The 21101-nt window shown below is 37.0% G+C and overlaps 1 protein-coding gene across 1 annotated transcript in view; it reads left to right on the top strand.

The window, feature by feature from the left end:
• The first annotated feature begins 200 nt into the window (after positions 1-200).
• LOC100016987 (caspase-10) overlaps positions 201-21101 on the top strand; it is a 36935-nt gene continuing 16034 nt past the window's right edge. Inside the window, exons 1-5 of the mRNA XM_007501608.3 lie at positions 201-1034; positions 9701-10057; positions 10549-10642; positions 11237-11372; positions 20041-20100. Coding sequence (XP_007501670.2) covers positions 9744-10057; positions 10549-10642; positions 11237-11372; positions 20041-20100 — 604 coding nt within the window. The 5' untranslated portion in view covers positions 201-1034; positions 9701-9743. The remainder of the gene's footprint in view (positions 1035-9700; positions 10058-10548; positions 10643-11236; positions 11373-20040; positions 20101-21101) is intronic.

Raw genomic sequence — 21101 nt, 5'->3', positions numbered from 1 at the left:
AGTGAAATTGCTTGTTAGCTCCAGGAAGGGGGAGGGAAGAGGAGAGGAAGAGGGCATGAATCATGTAACCGTGGAGACATATTTAAAAACAAACAAACAAATAAATAAATAAGAATTAAGAATAAGAATAGTTCCATTTTAGACTTCTTTGAAAGGGCAGTTACCAAGAATTGTTCATATCAAATGGATTATTTTAATTAAAACACCTGTAAGGGAAGATAGGATTTAATTGGGAGATTGGCAAATGAGAGGCATCTTTAGGACCTGCCAGGAATAGACTCAGCCCAGCAGCTGGGCAGGGCAAAAACTGCTTTCCCTCCTTCATTCTCCCAATCTGTCTCATTCAAACGGAACACTTGGATCCCAAGACATGTGACATCCTTCTTTTCCCAGGTTGCACTTCAAATTTATCCATCTGGGACTGTCTACTATCAACTTTCCTTTCTTTATTTGCTGACTTTATCAGGTTTCAATGAATTAATTGTTGGTCATTTCATTTAGTTTAGTTTAGTCATTTCATAAGTTCCTGTTTCAGTCTTAGGAAAATGAAAGTAAAAACAAAAAGCCTCCTGACTCAGCTTCAGTCCAAGAGATACGACTTCTAGTAAGTTAAATTAGTCCTCCTTCATTGTCTGAGATGAAGCAGACTCACGTAATACTTGCGTAAGGCCACGCATTTATGGAGGGGAATCATTGCATGGATGATTGAGAAGGAAATGCCTCCTTTGAAAGAGGATAGCCTCTGCTTGATCCTCCATTTCCAACTGGCTCTTTAATGGCTACTTGGAGTTAGAATTTGTCCAGTTTGCCACTGAACTCTGAGACAGTGACAATTTCTTATTGTCTTTCCTGTTTCTGATTCGGTTCCCACATCTTCACGGAGAGGATAACTGCAATCTCAGAAGGCTAATGTTCAAAGTGCCTTATTTTGGAATTTGAAAAATAAGCCATGTAATAGGTTCTTGTGCTGTATAATAGGAAAGACCTTGGAATTTAGGACTGGCGTGTCACACCAGGAAGATTTGCTAAACAAGGTAAGTGCCCAGGGGGATATGGCTGCTTAATAAGGGCTGGAAGATTTTGTACATATACTGTAATTTTTGGGGGGCGGGGGGCACATTTACTAAAATGCTGGCTGGATTTGGCTCTTTCTTAATTGTCATTGTTTAATTTCCCTATGTTGCATGAGAGTGAGGGCTAAAACCGTGGGTATGAAGCAAGAGTGAGGGCTAAAACCATGGGTATGAAGCAAATCTAACAAACAGGTGAAACATTGAAACTGGTTTCATGGTTTATACTCCCACCAATGGCCGCTCCTTGAATCAAACTACTTAGTAGCAGCAACCTTTGAGTTGTTATATTGTAAAGTGTCTTATCTTGCCTTGGTATAGGGGTCAGAAATCTGAGTGGGGAGCCAATAGTTCCTTGTTCTGTCCTAGCTTTGCCAGTAGATACTTATATGACTTTCATATGGATTTAGAATCAGAAAGGACGTTACAAGTCATTTCATTCACTCAGTCCAATCTCCTCATTTTACAGAAGACAGAATGGAAGCCCAAGAAAAATGAAGTAAATCAGTTATTACTTTAAGGCCTTTAATCATTAAGCTGTGACTCCTGGCTCAGTCTAGTACCTTTTCCACTATACTAAGCGAAGTATTTTCAAAAGGGCTCTTTCCAAGGTCACAAATGCAGGAAATTAAATGGCAGATAGACTTGGAATCCAGACATTTTCCTTAGAGTTTCAGTGCCCTTTCTACTGCATGGGAAGTCTCGTTTTGAGCAGATCTCTTCATTCCATCTTTAAAACTTTGGATTTGGTTTAGATCTCTAAGGGCCTTTCAAGCTGTGATGTTTTAGAGTGAATCAATTAGAATGGATTAGGTTGGCCGGCATAATTTAGCTTTGAGTTTGAAGTAAGCTTCCCAACTGTTTGCTAGTGGTGCTTCTGTAGATTATCAGAATAATTTAGCAAATTTTGTAGGAAGCATTAGCTGGGTCCTATCTGTACTATGTACACATTTATATATATTTGGATGATTTCTTTTTAAAAATAAACCCCACTCTTTCCCAGGACTTTTCTCAATTATTCCTCCCCCTTCTCCACACTCTTCACTCCCATTCCTAGTTAGGGCACTAAACTAGAGGCATATTAAAATGCTTGACATTTAGAAAATGTTCATCATTTGACAGAGACTATCTTGTTTTTATCTATGCATAAATCTATTGCCTGGTATAGTACCTGAATTAGGACCACGTGGTAGATTCTTTTTTTTTAAAGATATTTGAAAATTTTTATTTGTTTAACTAATTAAGAATATTTTTCCATGGCTACATGATTCATATTCTTTCCTTCCCCTCCTCCCACTTCCTCCCGTAGAATGGTAGAATATCTGTATTTGAATGACTCTTAAAAAATGTTCATCATAAAGCCAGGCCTTCTTCTGGCTAGTAGCCCCACACTAGTGATCCCTTCCTGACTTGGTGGTCATGGCAAAACATATCACACCCTTGGTTGGCATGTCCCCAAAGTTGTGAGTTATATATTATTCTTATTCCTTATATGTAATGCCTTGTCTTTAGAACTGATTCCAGATGTTTTATCCTGCTCTGTTCCTGCTATTGTAGCCTAGTTGGTTTCTGGTCCTTTTGAGAAGTATTCTTTTTTAAAGTCAAAAACATTTGCAGATTCCCATATGATAGGAGATGGACTATTCCTATTCATTGACTGAAAAAATACATACAAAAAACTCCTGTGAATTTACCAGTATTTTTCAAAATGAATTTGTATTTTTACTAATCACAAAAGCACCTAAAAAGTGTGTAAAAAGAGCAAAATGTGTGTATGTAATATTAACAGAAGTCAAATTTATTTATTTATTTTACTGAGTCATGATGATTGTTAGAGCTAAATAAAGATCAAAGTGTTTGGCAGGCTTGTCATTTCTAGGCCTTTTGCATAAGGACTGTTAAAATTAAATTTAGTTTTCTCTACTAAAAGTATTATATTTTAGAGATTTATTAAAGATTATTAGAATCAAGAATTAAAGAAAATACAAAATAAGAAAGCACATGTCTAGGAGGGCTGAAAAGCCCATTCACTGCCACCTACTCTACATCTTGAGAGACACATGTGTTTCAAAGAGGAAGCAGAGAGAGCAAGTAGGCAGTACAGGCAGTTTAAATACCCATTTTGTTCTCTGCCCAGGTGGGTATCTCAGGTGGGATTATAGGGAATTCTGGGAACTACCAAGGACTTCTGGGAATTGAAGTCTGGGATTCAAATCTCCATTTTTAAAGGACTCAGAACTCTGCTGGGTGTAATTGTTGGCTTTTGGAAAACAAAGGAATTATCCTCTTCTAGGTTCCCTCAGCTAGCTCTGTCAAGGGTCACAGGCTTTTGGAGCTACAGTAGAACAAGCCCAGAAGTCATCTAGTACAACCTACCCATTTTGCAGATGAGAAAACTGAGGCCAAGGGAGACTCAGTGACTTGGAGACAGTCAAGTACAAAGTAGACAGTTATACCCTGCCCTCCTGATTTCAGAGTTAATGCTCTGTCCACAGTATTATTCTGCTTTGATTTTGGGTATTTGACAGAGGTTTCACCACAAAAGATTCTGCTAAGAGCAATAGTGCCATGTGCTATTTTTTCCTTTTTAAAATAAGTTTTATTGATGTCCCTCTCTAGTTGCTTAAAACTTTTATTTTCTTAATTAACCTGCATATATTTTTATTTTCTCTCTCTACCCCCTCTTCCCAGAAAATAAGGAAAACAAGACCCTTGTGACAAAAATACACAATTAAGCAAAACAAATTCCCAAATCGCCTCTGTCCAAAAATGTAGGTTTCATTCCATTACCTTCCTGTCAAGAAAGGAGATAGGTGCTTCCTAATCTTCCTCCACTCCAACCAAACAGATTCATTCAGTGTTATCTCCTTTTGCTCTCTGTGAGTAAAGTAATGACTCAGACATGAGAAAGACAGTTAAAAGGGCCAAATGTGCAGAGTAAACAAAGTAGTTGAAACTCACTCTTGTGGGTTTTGTTCCTGGACTTCAAATACATGCTCCTCCTCCACCAAGATTGGAAGCTGTTTACTCAAAATGCCCTCGATGATTATTATCGTAATTCTTTTGCAAGGGGGAAAAGAGCTTTTGTTGGGGCAACTTTTTGAAAGGTTGATACTTGGGTCTTTTGGCCTCTTTTCCCAACTTCCCACATTCAAAATCTCCTGAAATTAGCAACTCTGACAAGGAGAAAATGACCAAACTCAATCTTTACAATAGGAAAGAGAGATTACTGGGCCCTCCCCATGTGCCCTCCAGATGCACAGCCATTGCTACTTACCCTGCTACTATATCCAAAGGTCCAGCAAATCTGATAGCCTGCACAAAGAGTGAATAGTTTTGCAAAGTTTGGGGCATGCCACAGTTTTAATTTGCTTTCCTAAATGACTAGACTAACTGATAGTTCCATCAGCAGCGTACTAATATATCTATTTTCTCCCAACCCTTTTATTTGTCCTTTTCCTCTTTGGTTACCATTGTCAGTCTAAAAGGTTTGAAGTAGCACCTCAAAATTGATTATTTTGCATGTCTTTAATTATTAATGATTTAGAATTTTTTTTCATGTAGTTTTATAACTTAGATTTCTTCCTTTGCAAAATACTTGGGTATAACTTTTGACCATTTATCTGTTGGGGAGTAATGATGTTAACTAGCTTTTATATAACACTTTAAGGTTTGCAACATGCTTTATAAATAATATCTCATTAGATCCTCACAACAACCCTGGGAGATGGGTGAGAGGTCAAGATGATTTTCCCAGAGTCACTCAGTTGCTAAGTGTCTGAAGCTATATTTTAATATGTCATCCTGGTCCAGTAGTAGTAGTAGTCTCTTGGTAAGGGAGGATGACGATTGTCTTTGTGTGCTTTCATCTGTGATGTAGATGAGTGTGCACAAAGACACTTGTGCGTGAAGGAGATTTAAGTGGAAACTCTATCCACTACACCACCAAACTGCCTGTAATGACGAAGAATGACTTACAAAATTTAGTAAGTCTGTATGTATCTTAGTTATGCAATCTTCATCAGAGGAACAAGTTGCAAAAAATTTTTTTTGCCTCCTCTTTATCTTTCTCCTTTCTAATTTTAAATACATTAGATTTGTCTGTGCAAAACCTTTAAAATTTTATATAATCATAGTTGTTCATTTTTATCTTGTGTGATTTTCTTCATTGCTCAATTAGTCATGAACAGTTTTCCACCCATAGATCTGAAAAGTAATTTCTCCTTTGTTTCTCTAATCTATTTATGATATCATCTTTTCATCATTTGGAGTTTATCTTGGTGCAAGGTGTGAAATATTGGTCTAAATCTAATTTATGCCAGACTGCTGTCTAGTTTCTCCAGCTGTTTTTTGTCAAATAGTGAGTCTTTCCCTCAGTAAATAAAATTTGGGGAGTTATCTGCTCTGCAATTTGGTTTACTTCTGTAAGTTTTATATCTGGTCTATTCCACTAATTGAACTCTGTTTTTTTTATCCAGTACCAAATGCCTTTAGTCAATCAATAAACATTTATTAAGCATCTACTCTGTGCCAGGCCCTGTGCTAAGCATTAGGCAGTCCCTCTCTTTAAGGAGATTTGTATAAGTGGAAATTTTGTATCCTTTGGACTTTATCTCCCAGAATTCTCCCCTCGTCCCAAGAATCCTTTCCCCTTTCTGTCTACCTGCATCCTTTATGTTATGGTTTTTTAAGCTGTGGATAATGCCTTCCTTGTTCTCTTTTTCATGTGTGAGGCTGGTGAGTTCTCTCTGTTTCTCTAGCCTTTTATTTACCTTTGATTCAAGTTCATTATTAATTAATCTCGTAAATACAATACTTGGAGTATTGGATATTAATTTCTAAAATGTACAGCTTACAATCTAATGGTGGAGACAACATGCAAACAAATATATATGAAGCAAGCTATATACATGATAAATAGGAAAAAATTCACAAAGAGAAGGCAATGAAATGAAGAGGCTTTCTGGAGAAGTTGGGATTTTAGTTGAGATTTAAAGGAAGCCAAGGAGGTTAGTAGTCAGAGTGGAGGAAGGAGAGCATTCCAGGTATGGGGGACAACTAGAGAAACTGTTTGGAGCCAAGAGATCGAGTGTCTTGTTGGTTGAACAGTCAGGAGGCCATTGCCACTGGTTCAAAGGATATGTGTCCTGAAGTGTAAGAAGACTGGAATGGTAAGAGGGGGCTAGGTTATGAAGGACTTTGAATGCTAAACAAAGCATTTTCTTTTTGCTCCTGAAGGCAATTAGGAAGCCTTTACTGAGTAGAGGTAGGTGGTTGCCATGATTAGACCTGAACTTTAGGAAAATCAATTTAGTAGCTGAATGAAGAATAGTGAGGAGAGACTTAAGATGGACAGCTTCACCATCAGACTATTGCAAGAAACAAGTCACTGAGGCGATGAGGTCCTGTACTAGAGTGAGGGTAGTACAGTTTGAGATCTGGTATTGTTAGACTTTCTTCCTTACCACTTCTCTTTTCATTATTACCCTTAAGATTCTTAACTTTTTGCTCTTCAAGATGAAGCTCATTATTTTTTCTAGCCCTCTAAAATATTCCTTTGGTGGTTTGGTTGGTATAGAGTTGTAAATATTAATCAATGTAGATGGTGTTATTTTTATTATATTGACTTGACTTACCCATGAGCAATTGATATTTTCTCAATTATTTAGTTCTCCCTTCATTTCTGGGGATGAAAAAAAAGCTTTATAGCTGGATTAATATACTAGCCGGATGTAGCTTGGTAGATGCATTGCAAATATTTCATAGTTTTTGTAATTATCTCATTTTTTAAACTTTTATCTTCCATCTTGGAGTCAATACTGTATTGGTTCCAAGGCAGAAGAGCAATAAGGATTAGCAAATAGAAGTTAAATGATTTGCCCAGGGTCACATAGCTAGGAAGTGTCTGAAGCTCAATTTGAACCCAGTACCTCCCATTTCTAGGCTTGGCTCTCAATACACTAAGCCATCTAACTGCCTCCCAGCCTCTTCCACACTCCATGGTGTTATTTTAAGGGGAACTTCTCTTTCTAGCTCTTCCTGATAAGTTTTTTTTGGAAACATATGGGAATGCTAATGATTTATGTGAATTTATTTAATATTTTTACATCATTATGCATTGGGGTCACTGATCAGTAGTCTTCTTTCCCTCTTTTATCTCTCCTTGGTTTAGGTATCAATACCATGTTAATATTATAAATAGGGATTGGAAGGATTTCCATAGGAAACAATAGAGGAAATAATATGCATTCCTCCAATGTAGCATGTTCATACAGCTAGGTGGTACAATGGATAGAGCATTGGGCCTGGAGTCGGGAAGATCAAAGTTCAAATTCAGCATCAGACACTTATTAGCTGTGTGCCTTTGAACAAGTCACTTAGTTCTGTTTACTTTGGTTTCCTCAAATATAAAAATTTTCAGTGTTAGCAATCCTTGAAAATTATTAATTTACCAAGTTATAGAGGAATTGCTATATATGAGTCTTTTTTTTACTATCATTTTCTTCCTTAGAATGTAGCATAGTAGTTTTACACATGGTAAGTTATTAAGTCTTTGTTTTTTGGTGAAGATGGAAAAATCTCAAAGGCTCTCTTCCCTTTCTTTGGTGGGCAAGGAAAGAAAGGTATATAAAATGATTTCTTAATAGAGAGAAAGGGAAGCTAGTAATTTATTTCTTTTTAAAGGAATCACTAAACCTTTATTTCACTTATTTAATTTTAAAGAATCACTAATTAACATACCAGAATTAATGAACAAGCATTTATTAAATAGCTACTATAGGCTAAGTGCTAGGAGTACATAGACAAAGATGAATCCATTTCTGTCTATGAAAAGCTCACATTCTCAAAATAAACTTATTTCTATTAAAAACAAAGAAACCACTAGAGAGCATAGGAATAAATGGAGTTTTCTTTAACATGATAAGAAGTATCTATCTGAAACCATCAGAAGTATCTGCAATGGAGATAAGCTAAAAACATTCCCAATGAGATCTTAGGTGAAGCAAGGATGCCCATTGTAACCACTATTTAATATTATGTTAGAAATGCTAACTGTAGGAATAAGAGAAGAAAAAGACAGTGAAGGCATTAAAGTCAGCAGTGTCTAGATATAAATCTTTATCAAGATAAGGTCAAAATGAGTATATGATTTAGACATAAAGGGTGATACCATAAATAAACTAGGGGAATATGGAATGGTTTACCTGTCAGATCTATGGGCAAAGGAAGAGACTAAACAAGAGATAGAAGATATTATGATATGTAAAATGAATAATTTTGACAATATTAAATTTAAAAGGTTTTGTACAAATAAAACCAACATAACCAAGACTAGAAGGGAAACAACAAAATGTCAAAAATATTTCTCTGAGAAAGGCCTCATTTCTGATATAAAATTTATAAGAATATAAATAATTCCCCAATTCAAAGGTTATGAACATGCCATTTTCAGTTGAAGAAATGGAAGCTATCAATAAGTATATGAAAAAATGTTTTAAATCATTCCTGATTAGAGAAGTACACATTAAAAGAACTCTGAGGTAATACCTAAACCTATTAGATTGACCAATATAACAGCAAAGGAAAGTGATAAATGTTGGAGGGGATTGAGCAAAATTGGGATACTATTGCATTGTTGGTAGAGTTGCAAACCGATCCAAAAATTCTTGAGGGCCATTTGGAACTGCACACAACAGGTTATAAAATTGTGTATTCCCTTTGATCTAGCAATGCCACTACTAGGTCTGAATCCCAAAGAAAAAAATTTTTTAAGGGAAAAGGGCCTATTTGTGCCAAAATACTTACAGCAGCAGTCTTTTTGTGGTAGCAAATTATTCAAAATTGAGATGACATCCATCATTTGGGGAATGGCTGAGCAATCTGTGATATATGATTATAATGGAATACTATTTTGCTATGGGGAATGATGAGCAGGATGATTTCAGGAAATCTGAAAAGACATACATGAATTGATATACAGTGAAGTGAGCAGAACAAGAACTTTGTACACCTTAACAGCAATATTGTACAATGATCAACTGTGAAAGACTTAGCTATTCTCAGCAGTCCAATACTCCAAGACAATTCTGAAGAGCTTATGACAAAGAATGCTATACACCTCCAGAGAAAAGAACTGATGGACTCTTGAATGAAAGTCAAAACATACTATTTTTCGTTTCATTTTGTGTTCTTATTTGGGGGTTTTGATTTTATATGATTATTCTCTCATAACAATGATCACTATGGAAATATATTTTGTATCATCATACATTCATAACCCAGATCAAATTGCTTACCTTTTTCAAGAGGAGGGGAAGGAAGGGAGAGAGGGAGACAATTTGAATCTTATAATTTTGGAAAATGTGTGTTGAAAAAATTATTATTACTTGGAATTAGGAAAGGAAAATACAAAAAAAGAACAAAGAGAAGCTTCCATTCTATTTGTGAGACAAACATACATATTTGGGGCATATAAGATATGTTTTTAAAACAAGGTAATTTTTATAATTCTGGTAATTCTAGAGACTAGAAGATTCCCTTCCCTTCCCTTGGCTTCCTCTGCATTTAATCTCTTTCCTACTAGATGAGCTAGACTTACATTGTAGAGTTTTCTTTGTTTTTGTTTTCAGAAGGTCACCATTTTGCCCTTAAGAGTCAAGATCTAGTCCCAAAATGGAAGATAACAGTAAAATCAAGTTTAACCAGCAGCTTCTTTCCATTAATGAAAAACTGGAGCCGGAGGAAATAGAAGCCCTTAAATTTCTCTGCAGTGACTTGATCTCACCTAGGAATCTTGAGGATATAGAGTCAGGTCACCAACTATTCCAGAAGTTCATGGATGAAGATTTATTGAATGAAGGAGATTACTTCCTAGTGGCAGAGCTCCTCTTCCTAATTAAGCACCATAATCTACTACAGAAAATTGGGTATACAAAGGAAAAAGTAAAGAAAGAACTTTCTTCCAAAAGGAAAATTTCTTCATACAGGTAAAGTTTCTGAGATTTGGGCTGATTTGAGGGGAATTACATTTCTTCTTGGATTGAATAAATGTGAGAAACAGACACTAGAATTCTGAAAGCCAATTAAACAAATATTTATTGTCACCCATTGTGTACAGAGCACTGGATCTGCTATGGATGGGCCTTGGGATGTTGGGATGGGATGGGTGAAAAAGGATCCAAAATTCTGATAAGGCTCTGTTCCTGCCTTCCTTGAGTTTATAGCCTAGTAAATGATACTCCCTGGTTCTCCTACAGAGAACACTTGAGAGGGATTTGAATCATTGGAAGAGACTCAGGCATCTTGTATTTGCTTAGGAGTACTTGAACCCTCTTCTGTCTGAGTTATGCCTTTTCTCATTCTCCTTCTCTACTGAACCCATTAGTAAGGGAATGAAGAAAATGAAAGGAGACACAAATTGGGCTCCTCTGTTGTCTGTGGAGCATTGATTACTGATGTTCTTGAATTCATATCTCAGAGTCATGCTTTACAACCTCTCTGAGGAAATCACTACAGAAGATTTTGAGCACATCAAATTCATCATGAAAGAGCATATCCCAAAGACATTAAAGGTGAGTGGGGAAATTGATGACTTTTCTAACTTTTAACTATTTCTGGTTCTGCTTGTGTAGGTTGTCTATTTATGAGGATCCACTATAAAGGGTTCTTTTGCTTGCTCTCATCTTCTCTTTCTTTCTTTCAAAGAAAACTTGCTCTGCAAATAGCAAGATAATGAATAAGCCAGTCACACACACACACACACACACACACACACACACACACACACACACACACACACAGAAAAAGAAAAAGAAAGAAAAGAAAACCAATCCAGAGGTTTTGGCTCTCCTTATTTTCATCTGCTGCCTATGGAAAGTACCAGAGAGGCAAAGATGGTAGCATCCACTCAGCTTAGTTGTATGGCCCTCCATATAACTTGCTATGGTCTCCATCTCCATCACTTCAGCCTTTGGGCAGCAACCTGCATCTTCGTTAGCTCTCCCTTTCCTGTTTGCCTCATAGTAGACCTGGGAAACTTAATATGAAAATTCTTAGCATGTGGGCCAGCCCTTTCCCCTGTGCTTACTCACATGCTTGAGACCAAAATAGTCAAGATAAACCAAACCACAATGTTGGCTTATATGCTAATGTAGACTCTTTTTCAGACCTTTTTAAGTCTCTTGAGACACATGGAGAAACAAAACCTTTTAAGTGAGAACAATCTGGAGATGCTGGTGAAGATATGCAAGCCTTTGTCGATAAATCTCATAAAAAGGATTGAGCAATACAAAAGCGAGAAAGGTGAGTTGCCCGAGTTTGAGCTGATACCATACCATGGATGCGGCGTAATCAGTGAGCAGGTATCACTGATGACTTTTGTATTCCGAGGGTCACAGAATGTGAGGAATTTTCAGTTGAGAAAATTGGGGTGCAAGGAATGAATGCATCTGGGCTGTTTGATAAATGCTGGTTGATAAGTTGATTGAACTTGAGGGAGTCCCCCACAATTCCAAGTTTGATGCCCACTTTTAAAAATTTCCCCTTCTATAATAACCTCAGACTCACTTCTTCCCTAATTACCTTTTCTACTGAAGAGCTCTACTTACCCTGACTAACTGTATAAGCGTATTTCCTGCTATTGTAGTATAATTGGGTAACTCTGGACATGGCCAGAAATAAAAATATGCCTTTGGCACTTGCCACAAAACTGGTTTCCTCTGAGTTCTTTTCATCTGATATTCCCAAAACAGGGAGGGGGAAAGAGAGAGGGAGAAGAATCTTCAGAAATTTGACTTTTGAAAGCTTTAATCCTCCACCCAAAATATTTAATCTTTTAGTAAACCAAGTAAGAGTGGTGTCGAACTCCAAAGTTAAAAATAAAATGAACTTGAACCCTAAATCCAATCTAAAAAATTTAGCCAACATTCTTTGAAATAAGCTAGGCAGGGAGGGGCAGCTGGGTGGCTCAGTAGATGGAGAGCCGGGTCTAGAGACGGGAAGTCCTGGGTTCAAATCTGGCCTCAGATACATCCTAGCTATGTGATCTTGGGCAAGTCACTTAACCCCCATTGCCTAGTCCTTACCACTCTTCTGTCTTGAAACCAATACACAGTATTGATTCTAAGGCAAAAGGTAAGGGCTTTAAAAAAAGACATAAACTGGGAGGATTACCTATGTAAAATCTACATCAGATTGTCTTGTCAATTTAGGGAAGGGAGATGGGAGAGAAGGAAGAATGGTGAGAATTTAGTTAAAACTAAAAAAAGAAAAGGAAGTATAAAATGTTTTTTTCATACAATTGAGAAGAAAAAGAAAATATTGTTTTAATATTATTTATTATTATGTTATATATTTATTACTATGTTAAATATATTTAATGATATTATTCATATTAAATTTTTTTTAAAAGCCAGGAGGGTAGGCACTGTTGAAAACTGATGTCAGCATCTATATCCAAGGCAGGCTTTTTCTCAGACTAAGCCCTTCCTCAAACATGTGCCTTATTTGGGACCCAGGGGAAAGTCATGTCAACTGCCTGGGTCTCAGTTTTTTCATCTGTAAATTGACCTCTAGAGCCTTTCTTGTTTAAAATCTCTGATCCTGTGAATTTGTACCGAACATATTTTAAGGTGCTTGTCCCAGCTACCACTTGCACTGATAAATTGGACCCCCAGAATGTGACTACAATGTCCCCTCAGGAAAAGGGGCTGGAGGGGATAACCTTTTTAGTGCTGTAGCTCAGAAGCCCCCATTACTCTGTTCTCACCACAATACTGATCCCATTATCGATCAGTGGGATAATCTAAATTCACAACTTGTCCATCATTCTTGGTAAGGTTTAATGTTTTCAGAGAGAAGAGAGGGAAGAATTAGGAAGCCAGCAGTGGCCATATTTATAGCATTCTGAGGCCACACATGTCCAAAACTATGATTCTCATTCATTCATTCACTCATTTATTCATTAAACTCCTACTTCATGTAAAGCATGTGCTGTAGCAGAAACAAAGAGAATTATGTCCAAGATATTTGGCAGCAGGACTAAGAATTTTACTAAAGGAGTTTTAGGAGAAAAAAAAGTCTGAGCACAAGATGTACCCGGTTAAAACCAGGAACTAGACAGCTAGAACTTAGCAGTAGTTCTCTGTAACAGTTTTATATCACTCTCATTTTTTTTTTCCTTTTAAACATTATTTTATTTGGTCATTTTCAAACATTATTCCTTGGAAACAAAGATCATTTTCCTTTCCTCCCCCCCCCCCCCCCACCATACCTCCCATAGCTGATGCACGATTCCACTGGGTATCACATGTGTGCTTGATTCTAACCCATTTCCATGTTGTTGGTATTTGCATTAGGGTGTTCATTTAGAGTCTATCCTCTGTCATGTCCCCTCATCCCCTGTAGTCAAGCAGTTGCTTTTCTTCGGTGTTTTTATTCCCACAATTTGTCCTCTGCTAGTAGTGTTTTTTCTCCTAGATCCCTGCAGAATGTTCAGGGACATTGCATTGCCACTAATGGAGAAGTCCATTACATTTGTACCACAGTGTTTCAGTCTCTGTGTACAATGTTTTCCTGGTTCTGCTACTTTTGCTCTGCATCACTTCCTGGAGGTTGTTCCAGTCGCCATGGAATTCCTCCACTTTATTATTCCTTTTAGCACAATAGTATTCCATCACCAACATATACCACAATTTGTTCAGCCATTCCCCAATTGAAGGGCATCCCCTCATTTTCCAATTTTTGGCCACCACAAAGAGCACAGCTATGAATATTTTTGTACATGTCTTTTTCCTTATTATCTCTTTGGGGTACAAACCCATCAGTGCTATGGCTGGATAAAAGGGCAGGCAGTCTTTATTGCTCTTTGGGCATAGTTCCAAATTGCCCTCCAAAACTCCACCAGCAATGAATTAATGTCCCGACTTTGCCACATCCCCTCCAGCATTCATTACTTTCCTTTGCTGTCATGTTAGCCAATCTGCTAGGTGTGAGGTGATACCTCAGAGTTGTTTTGATTTGCATCTCTCTGATTTTAAGAGATTTAGAGCATTTTTTCATGTGCTTATTAGTAGTTTTGATTTCTTTGGCTGAAAACTGCCTGTTCATGTCCCTTGCCCATTTATCAATTGGAGAATGGCTTGATTTTTTTGTACAATACATTTAGCTCTTTATAAATTTGAGTAATTAGACCTTTGTCCAAGGTTTTTGTCATGAAAATTGTTTCCCAATTTGTTGCTTCCCTTCTCATTTTGTTTCATGGTTTTGTTTGTACAAAACCTTTTTAATTTGATGTAATCAAAATTGTTTATTTTATATTTTGTGACTCTTTCTATGTCTTTCTTGGTTTTAAAATCTTTCCCTTCCCACAGGTCTGACATGTATACTATTCTCTGTTCACCTAATTTATAGTTTCCTTCTTTATGTTCAAGTCTTTCACCCATTCTGAATTTACCTTGGTGTAGGGTGTGAGGTGTTGATCCAAACCTAATCTCTCCCATACTGTCTTCCAGTTTTCCCAGCTGTTTTTGTCAAATAGTGGGTTTTTGTCCCAAAAGCTGGAGTCTTTGGGTTTGTCATAGACTGTCTTGCTGAGGTCATTTACCCTAAGTTTATTCCTCTGAGCCTCCTTTCTGTCTCTTAGCCAACACCAAATTGTTTTGATGACCATTGCTTTATAATAGAGTTTGAGATCTGGGACTGCAAGGCCACCTTCCTTTGTATTTTTTTTTTCATTATTTCCCTGGATATCCTTCATCCTTTGTTCTTCCAAATAAACTTTGTTATGGTTTTTTCTAAATCAGTAAAAAAATTTTTTGGAAGTTCAATGGGTATAGCACTAAAGAGATAAATAAGTTTGGGTAGAATGGCCATTTTTACTATATTGGCTTGTCCTACCCATGAACAGTTAATGTTTTTCCAATTGATGAAGTCTAGTTTTAGTTGTGTGGAGAGTGTTTTGTAGTTATGTTCATATAGTTCCTGTGTTTGTCTCGGGAGATAGATTCCTAAGTATTTTATTTTGTCTAAGGTGATTTTGAATGGGATTTCTCTTTCTAATTCTTGCTGCTGAGATGTGTTGGAAATATATAGAAATGCTGATGACTTACGCGGGTTTATTTTGTATCCTGCAACTTAGCTGAAGTTGTTGATTAGTTCCACTAGCTTTTTAGTTGATACTCTAGGACTCTTTAAGTAGACCATCATATCATCTGCAAAGATGTTCTCCTCCTTGCCTATTTTAATGCCTTCAATTTCTTTTTTTCTCTAATTGCTACTGCTAATGTTTCTAGTACAATGTTAAACAATAGAGGTGATAATGGGCATCCTTGTTTCACTCCTGATCTTATTGGGAATGCATCTAGTTTATCCCCATTGCAGATGATGTTAGCTGATGGCTTAAGATATATACTGTTTATTATGTTTAGGAATGACCCTTCTATTCCTATGCTTTCTAGTGTTTTTAATAGGAATGGGTGTTGTATTTTATCAAAGGCTTTTTCTGCATCTATTGAGATAATCATGTGATTTTTGTTGGTTTGCTTGTTTATATGGTCAATTATGTGGATGGTTTTCCTAATATTGAAGTAGCCCTGCATTCCTGGTATGAATCCTACTTGATCATAGTGAATGACCCTCCTGATCACTTGCTGGAGTCTTTTTGCTAGTATCCTATTTAAGATTTTTGCATCTATATTCACTAGGGAGATTGGTCTATAGTTTTCTTTCTCCGTTTTTGACCTGGCTGGCTTTGGAATCAGTACCATGTTTGTGTCATAAAAGGAATTTGGTAGAACTCCCTCTTTGCTTATTATGTCAAACAGTTTGTATAGTATTGGGATTAGCTGTTCTTTGAATGTTTGATATAATTCACTTGTGAATCCATCAGGCCTTGGGGATTTTTTCTTAGGGAGTTCTTTGATGGCCTGTTGGATTTCTTTTTCTGATATGGGATTATTTAAGAATTCTGTTTCTTCTTTTGCTAATCTAGGCAATTTATATTTTTGTAAATATTCATCCATATCACCTAGATTGGTATATTTATTGCCATATAATTGGGCAAAATAGTTTTTAATGATTGCCTTAATTTCCTCTTCATTGGAGGTGATGTTCCCCTTTTCATCTTTGATGCTGTTAATTTGCTTTTCTTCTTTCCTTTTTTAATTAGATTGACCAGTACTTTGTCTATTTTGTTTGTTTTTTCAAAGTACCAGCTACTAGTCTTATTTATTAAATCAATAGTTCTATCACTTTCAATTTTATTAATTTCTCCCTTAATTTTTAGGATCTCTAGTTTGATTTTCTTCTGGGGGTTTTTAATTTGTTCGCTTTCAAGTTTTTTTATTTGCATTTCCAATTCATTGATCTCTGCCCTCCCTAATTTGTTAATATAAGCATTCAGGGATAGGAATTTATCTCTGATTACTGCTTTGGCTGCATCCCATAAGATCTGAAAGGATGTCTCACCATTGTTATTTTCCTCAATGAAATTATTAATTGTTTCTATGATTTGCTGTCTAACGAACCGATTTTGGAGTATCATATTATTTAATTTCCAATTAATTTTTGATTTGGCTTTCCATGTTCCCTTACTGATCAATATTTTTATTGCCTTATGATCTGAAAAGTTTGCATTTATTATTTCTGCTTTTCTGCATTTGTATGCCATATTTCTGTGACCCAGTGTATGATCAATCTTTGTGAATGTGCCATGTAGTGCTGAGAAGAAGGTGTATTCCTTTTTGTCCCTATTTATTTTTCTCCATATATCTATTAACTCTAATTTTTCTAAGATTTCATTCACATCTTTTACCTCTTTCTTATTTATTTTTTGGTTTGATTTATCTAAATTTGATAGTGGTTGGTTCAGGTCTCTCACTAATATGGTTTTACTGTCTATTTCCTCCTTCTATTCTCCTAGTTTCTGCATTAGAAATTTGGGTGCTATACCATTTGGTGCATACATGTTGATTAGTGATATTTCCTCATTGTCTGTACTCCCTTTTAAAAGAATATATTTATCTTCCCTATCCCTTTTAGTCAGGTCTATTTTTGCTTTGGCTTTGTCAGATATCATGATTGGAACTCCTACCTTCTTTCTATCAGTTGAGGCCCAAAAGGTCTTACTCCATCCTTTAATTCTGACCTTGTGAGTATCAACCCACCTCATGTGTGTTTCTTGAAGACAACATATGGTAGGGTTTTGGATTCTAATCCATTCTGCTATTCGTCTACGTTTTATGGGTGAGTTCATCCCATTCACGTTCAAAGTTATGATTGTCACTTGTGGATTTCCTGGCATTTTGACATCCTCCCCTAATTCTGACCTTTCTTCTTTAGCTATAACCTTTTAAATCAGTGATTTACTTTAGATCAGTCCCCCTAGTCTCCTCCCTTGATATGCTTCCCTTTCTAGCCCCTCCTTTTTTTGTTCTATTCCCCTCCCCCCTCTCCTTCCCTCCCTTTTTATACTCCCTCCTCCTTCCCACTCCTTAACTTCCCCTTCTCTCTTACCCTGTTGGATAAGATAGAATTCAAGATCCCAATGAATCTAGATGTTCTTTCCTCTCAGAGTTGATTTCACTGAGAGTAAGGTTTAAGTAATACCAATTGGCACTCTCTTCCTCTCCTCCTTATAGGAGAATTCTTCCCCTCCCCTTCCCATGTGTACTTTTGTGTGAGAAAGATTATTCTATTTAGTTTTTTTCTATTTCTTGAAGTATATCTTAGTACCATCAATGATTCCCCTCTCCCTTTTTCTTTCTCCCCCCTTTCTCCATATCGTCTTGATGCCCCAATCTTTCCATATGCATGATTCTTCTAACTACTCTAATGATGCATACAATTTTTGAGAGTTACACATTACATTTTCCCCACATATTAGTGTATATATATATATATATATATACATATATATATATATATATATAATTTGATATAAATGTAGTCCTTATAGAAGAGAGTTTGAATAAAATAAAAAGATAACATTTTTCTCCTTTTCCCTTTCTTTCATATTTACCTTTTCATGTTTCTCTTGCTCTTTGTGTTTGGTTGTCAAACTTTCCACTGAGTTCTAGTCTTTTCTTTGCAAATACTTGGACATCTTCTATTTTGTTGAATGCCCATACTTTCCCCTGGAAGTATATAGTCAGTTTTGATGGGTAGCTGATTTTTGGTTGGAGACCCATTTCTCTTGCCTTTCTGAATATCGTGTTCCATGCTTTGTGGTTTCTTAGTGTGTTTGCTGCTAGGTCATGTGTGATCCTTATGGGGGCTCCTCTATATCTGAAGTTCCTCTTCTTGGCTTCTTGTAAGATTTTTTCCTTAGCTTGGAAGCTCTTGAATTTGGCGATTACATTCCTGGGGGTTGTCTTTTGGGGATTTAGTATAGAGGGTGTTCTATGAACCCTTTCTATTTCTATTTTTCCCCTTTGCTCAAGAACATTAGGGCAATTTTCTTTGATGATTTCTTTTTTTGTTTATCGAGATTTTTGTTTATCTCTAGTTTTTCGGGTAGACCAATGATTCTTAAGTTGTCTCTCCTTCCTCTGTTTTCCTGGTCTGTCACCTTGTCAGTGAGATATTTTATGTTTTCTTCTAATTTATTAATTTTTTGGCTTTGCTGAATTAATTCTTGCTGTTTTGCAAGATCATTGTCTTCCAGTTGCTTAATTCTGGTCTTTAAGTACTGGTTTTGCTTTTCAGTTTGGTCTGCCCTTCTGTTTGTGGCCTCCAGCTCTTTCTCCAATTGTGAGGTCTTGTCTGTCAGGCTGCTGACATCTTTCTGGTTTTTCCCCATTTTTCTTGCCAGAGGGTTTCCATCTTTTGGATAAGCTCCATTTTGAGTTCTTCCAGAGCTTGTGGATAATTTCCATTTTGGGGGGGCATGTTTTGATTTTGGTTGAATCTCAACCTCTCTCTCTTCTGTCACCTAGTTTTTCCCTCCATAAAAGTTTTCAATAGTCACTTTTTTCCCTTTCTTCTTGGAGGGTTGATCTTGGGCAGTGTGAGCCATCTCTTTGGTGGTTTTCCCTTTCCTTTTTGGTCAGAGGTCTGGGTGATATGGGCAGGTTTTCTGTGGATTTAAGTTGCCTCAGACTAGTTCTTCCCAGCCTCCACGGTTTGTTAGCACACCCGCCCCCAAGCTCTTCTCTCCAGTGCACAGGAATCTCCTGTAAAACCGCTCTGAGGGGTAGATCTCTGGTAGTCCCTGTTAGTTTCCTAGGATTTCCCCTCCCCCCCTGCAGAGAAGTGTGGAGCTTTGGCCTCAGGCAGTTTCTACAGTTTCTTGAGACTGCACACTGTTCACAGTTTGCAAGGGCCCCCATGGTCTACGCGCTCTCCAGTGCACAGAGTTCTCTAGTGAAACTGCCCTTAGAGGTATTTCTCTAGCAGTCCTCCTTAGGTCCCAAGGACCCTGGTGTGCCCCCCCGAAAGAGACGTTCCTCACTCCCTCGCTATCCCCAGTGAGCATTCTGAGCTCCTACTCTGGTTTTGTGGGGGAGGTAGGGGAAGGGCAGCTCAGTTCACATTTTTGTGCAAGCTTTTCCTCCTTCTTATAGTGTGAAAATGTTCACTCCCCATATACCTTTGTTGCTGTGGTGTACTGGAGAGTCCCTCCATTCTTCCAAGGAAGATTTTTATGCTCTTTTGAGGTAGTCTATTTCGTTCGGTGCCGGGGAGAGGAAGTGATTCGCGTCTAGATTACAGCCATGTTTACCTGGAATTCCCATCACTCTCATTAAAAAAAAATAACCTTTATCTTCTGTCTTAGAATCAATACTATGAATTGTGGGAGTTAAGTGACTTGCTCAGGGTCACCCAGCTAGGAAGTGTCTGAATCCAGATTTGAACCCAGGACCTTCCATCTCTAGGTCTGGCACTCTATTCACTGAACCACCCAGATGCCCCCTATTTTATTCTCATTTGATACAAATAAGCATTTGATTTCTTTTTCTGTGTTCTTTTCCAGGGGAGTCTGAGAGCTTGTCGGAGCAGCCTATAACAGAAGAGTTCTTGTCAAAGTCACAAGGTTTGTTAACTAAGCTAAGTTTAATTCTAAAGCTAGGAAGGCTTTTTTACTTATTAAATTTTTCTTTTTTAAGTTATGATCTCTGATTCCTTCTCCTTAGCTCCTTAATCCTTACCCTGGTTCTAGTATTGACTTTTCTAAAATTTTTTTTACATTAAAAATTTTTTTTGTTTTAATCAGCTAAAATCTCTTTTCACTCTCCCACCCCAACTCCTTCTGTCGATTGAAAACACAAGCAAAAGAAAAACCATGATGAACATGAATAGTCAACCAAAATACCCTTCTACATTGGCCATGTCCAAAAAAATCATTGCGTGTTCTGAGTCTTTCACTTCTCTATCACAAGCTGGGAAGCATGTTTCATCACTTATTCTCTGACATTGCTGATAAGATTCCATCCCCATTTATATGCCGTGATGTATTCATTGATTCTTCAGTTTCTGGCCATCCATCCCCCTCAGATTCCTATTCCTTGTTACCTCAAAAAGAGAGAGAAATATTTTTGTATATATTTAGAATTTGTTTTGCTTAGAACGAATCCTCCCTAAACTCGCTCTCTTTCTAATTGTCCCTCCCCTCCTCTCCCCTTTCTCTCCTGTTTTCCAATTGAGTGAAATGTATTTCTGTTCCAACTTTGTGTGGGTGTATCTTTCCCTTTTTTGAACAGCTCAGATGAGCGTGAGGTTCAGGTGTTAGTCTCTCCTCTCCCCTTGTTTGTTTAGAGGTCTAAGTGTGTATCCCTGACCTCAGACATCGACCTATGACCTTGGGAAAGTCTCTTAATCTTGATTTGCCTCATTTTTTCAACTGTATAATGGGGACAATAATAGCACCTACTCCCAGGATTGTTGTAAGAACAATTGAGATTATCTGTACATATATAGAAAATATTTTACATGTATAATTGACATTATATGCATTATATATATATATGTTATATATAAATAAAAGAAATCCCTTAGGACAGTGCCTAGTCCATAGTAGGCACTATATAAATATTA

Source organism: Monodelphis domestica, chromosome 8, assembly GCF_027887165.1.
Source record: "Monodelphis domestica isolate mMonDom1 chromosome 8, mMonDom1.pri, whole genome shotgun sequence".
Lineage (NCBI taxonomy): Eukaryota > Metazoa > Chordata > Mammalia > Didelphimorphia > Didelphidae > Monodelphis > Monodelphis domestica.
This window is presented reverse-complemented; position numbering and strand designations above follow the sequence as displayed.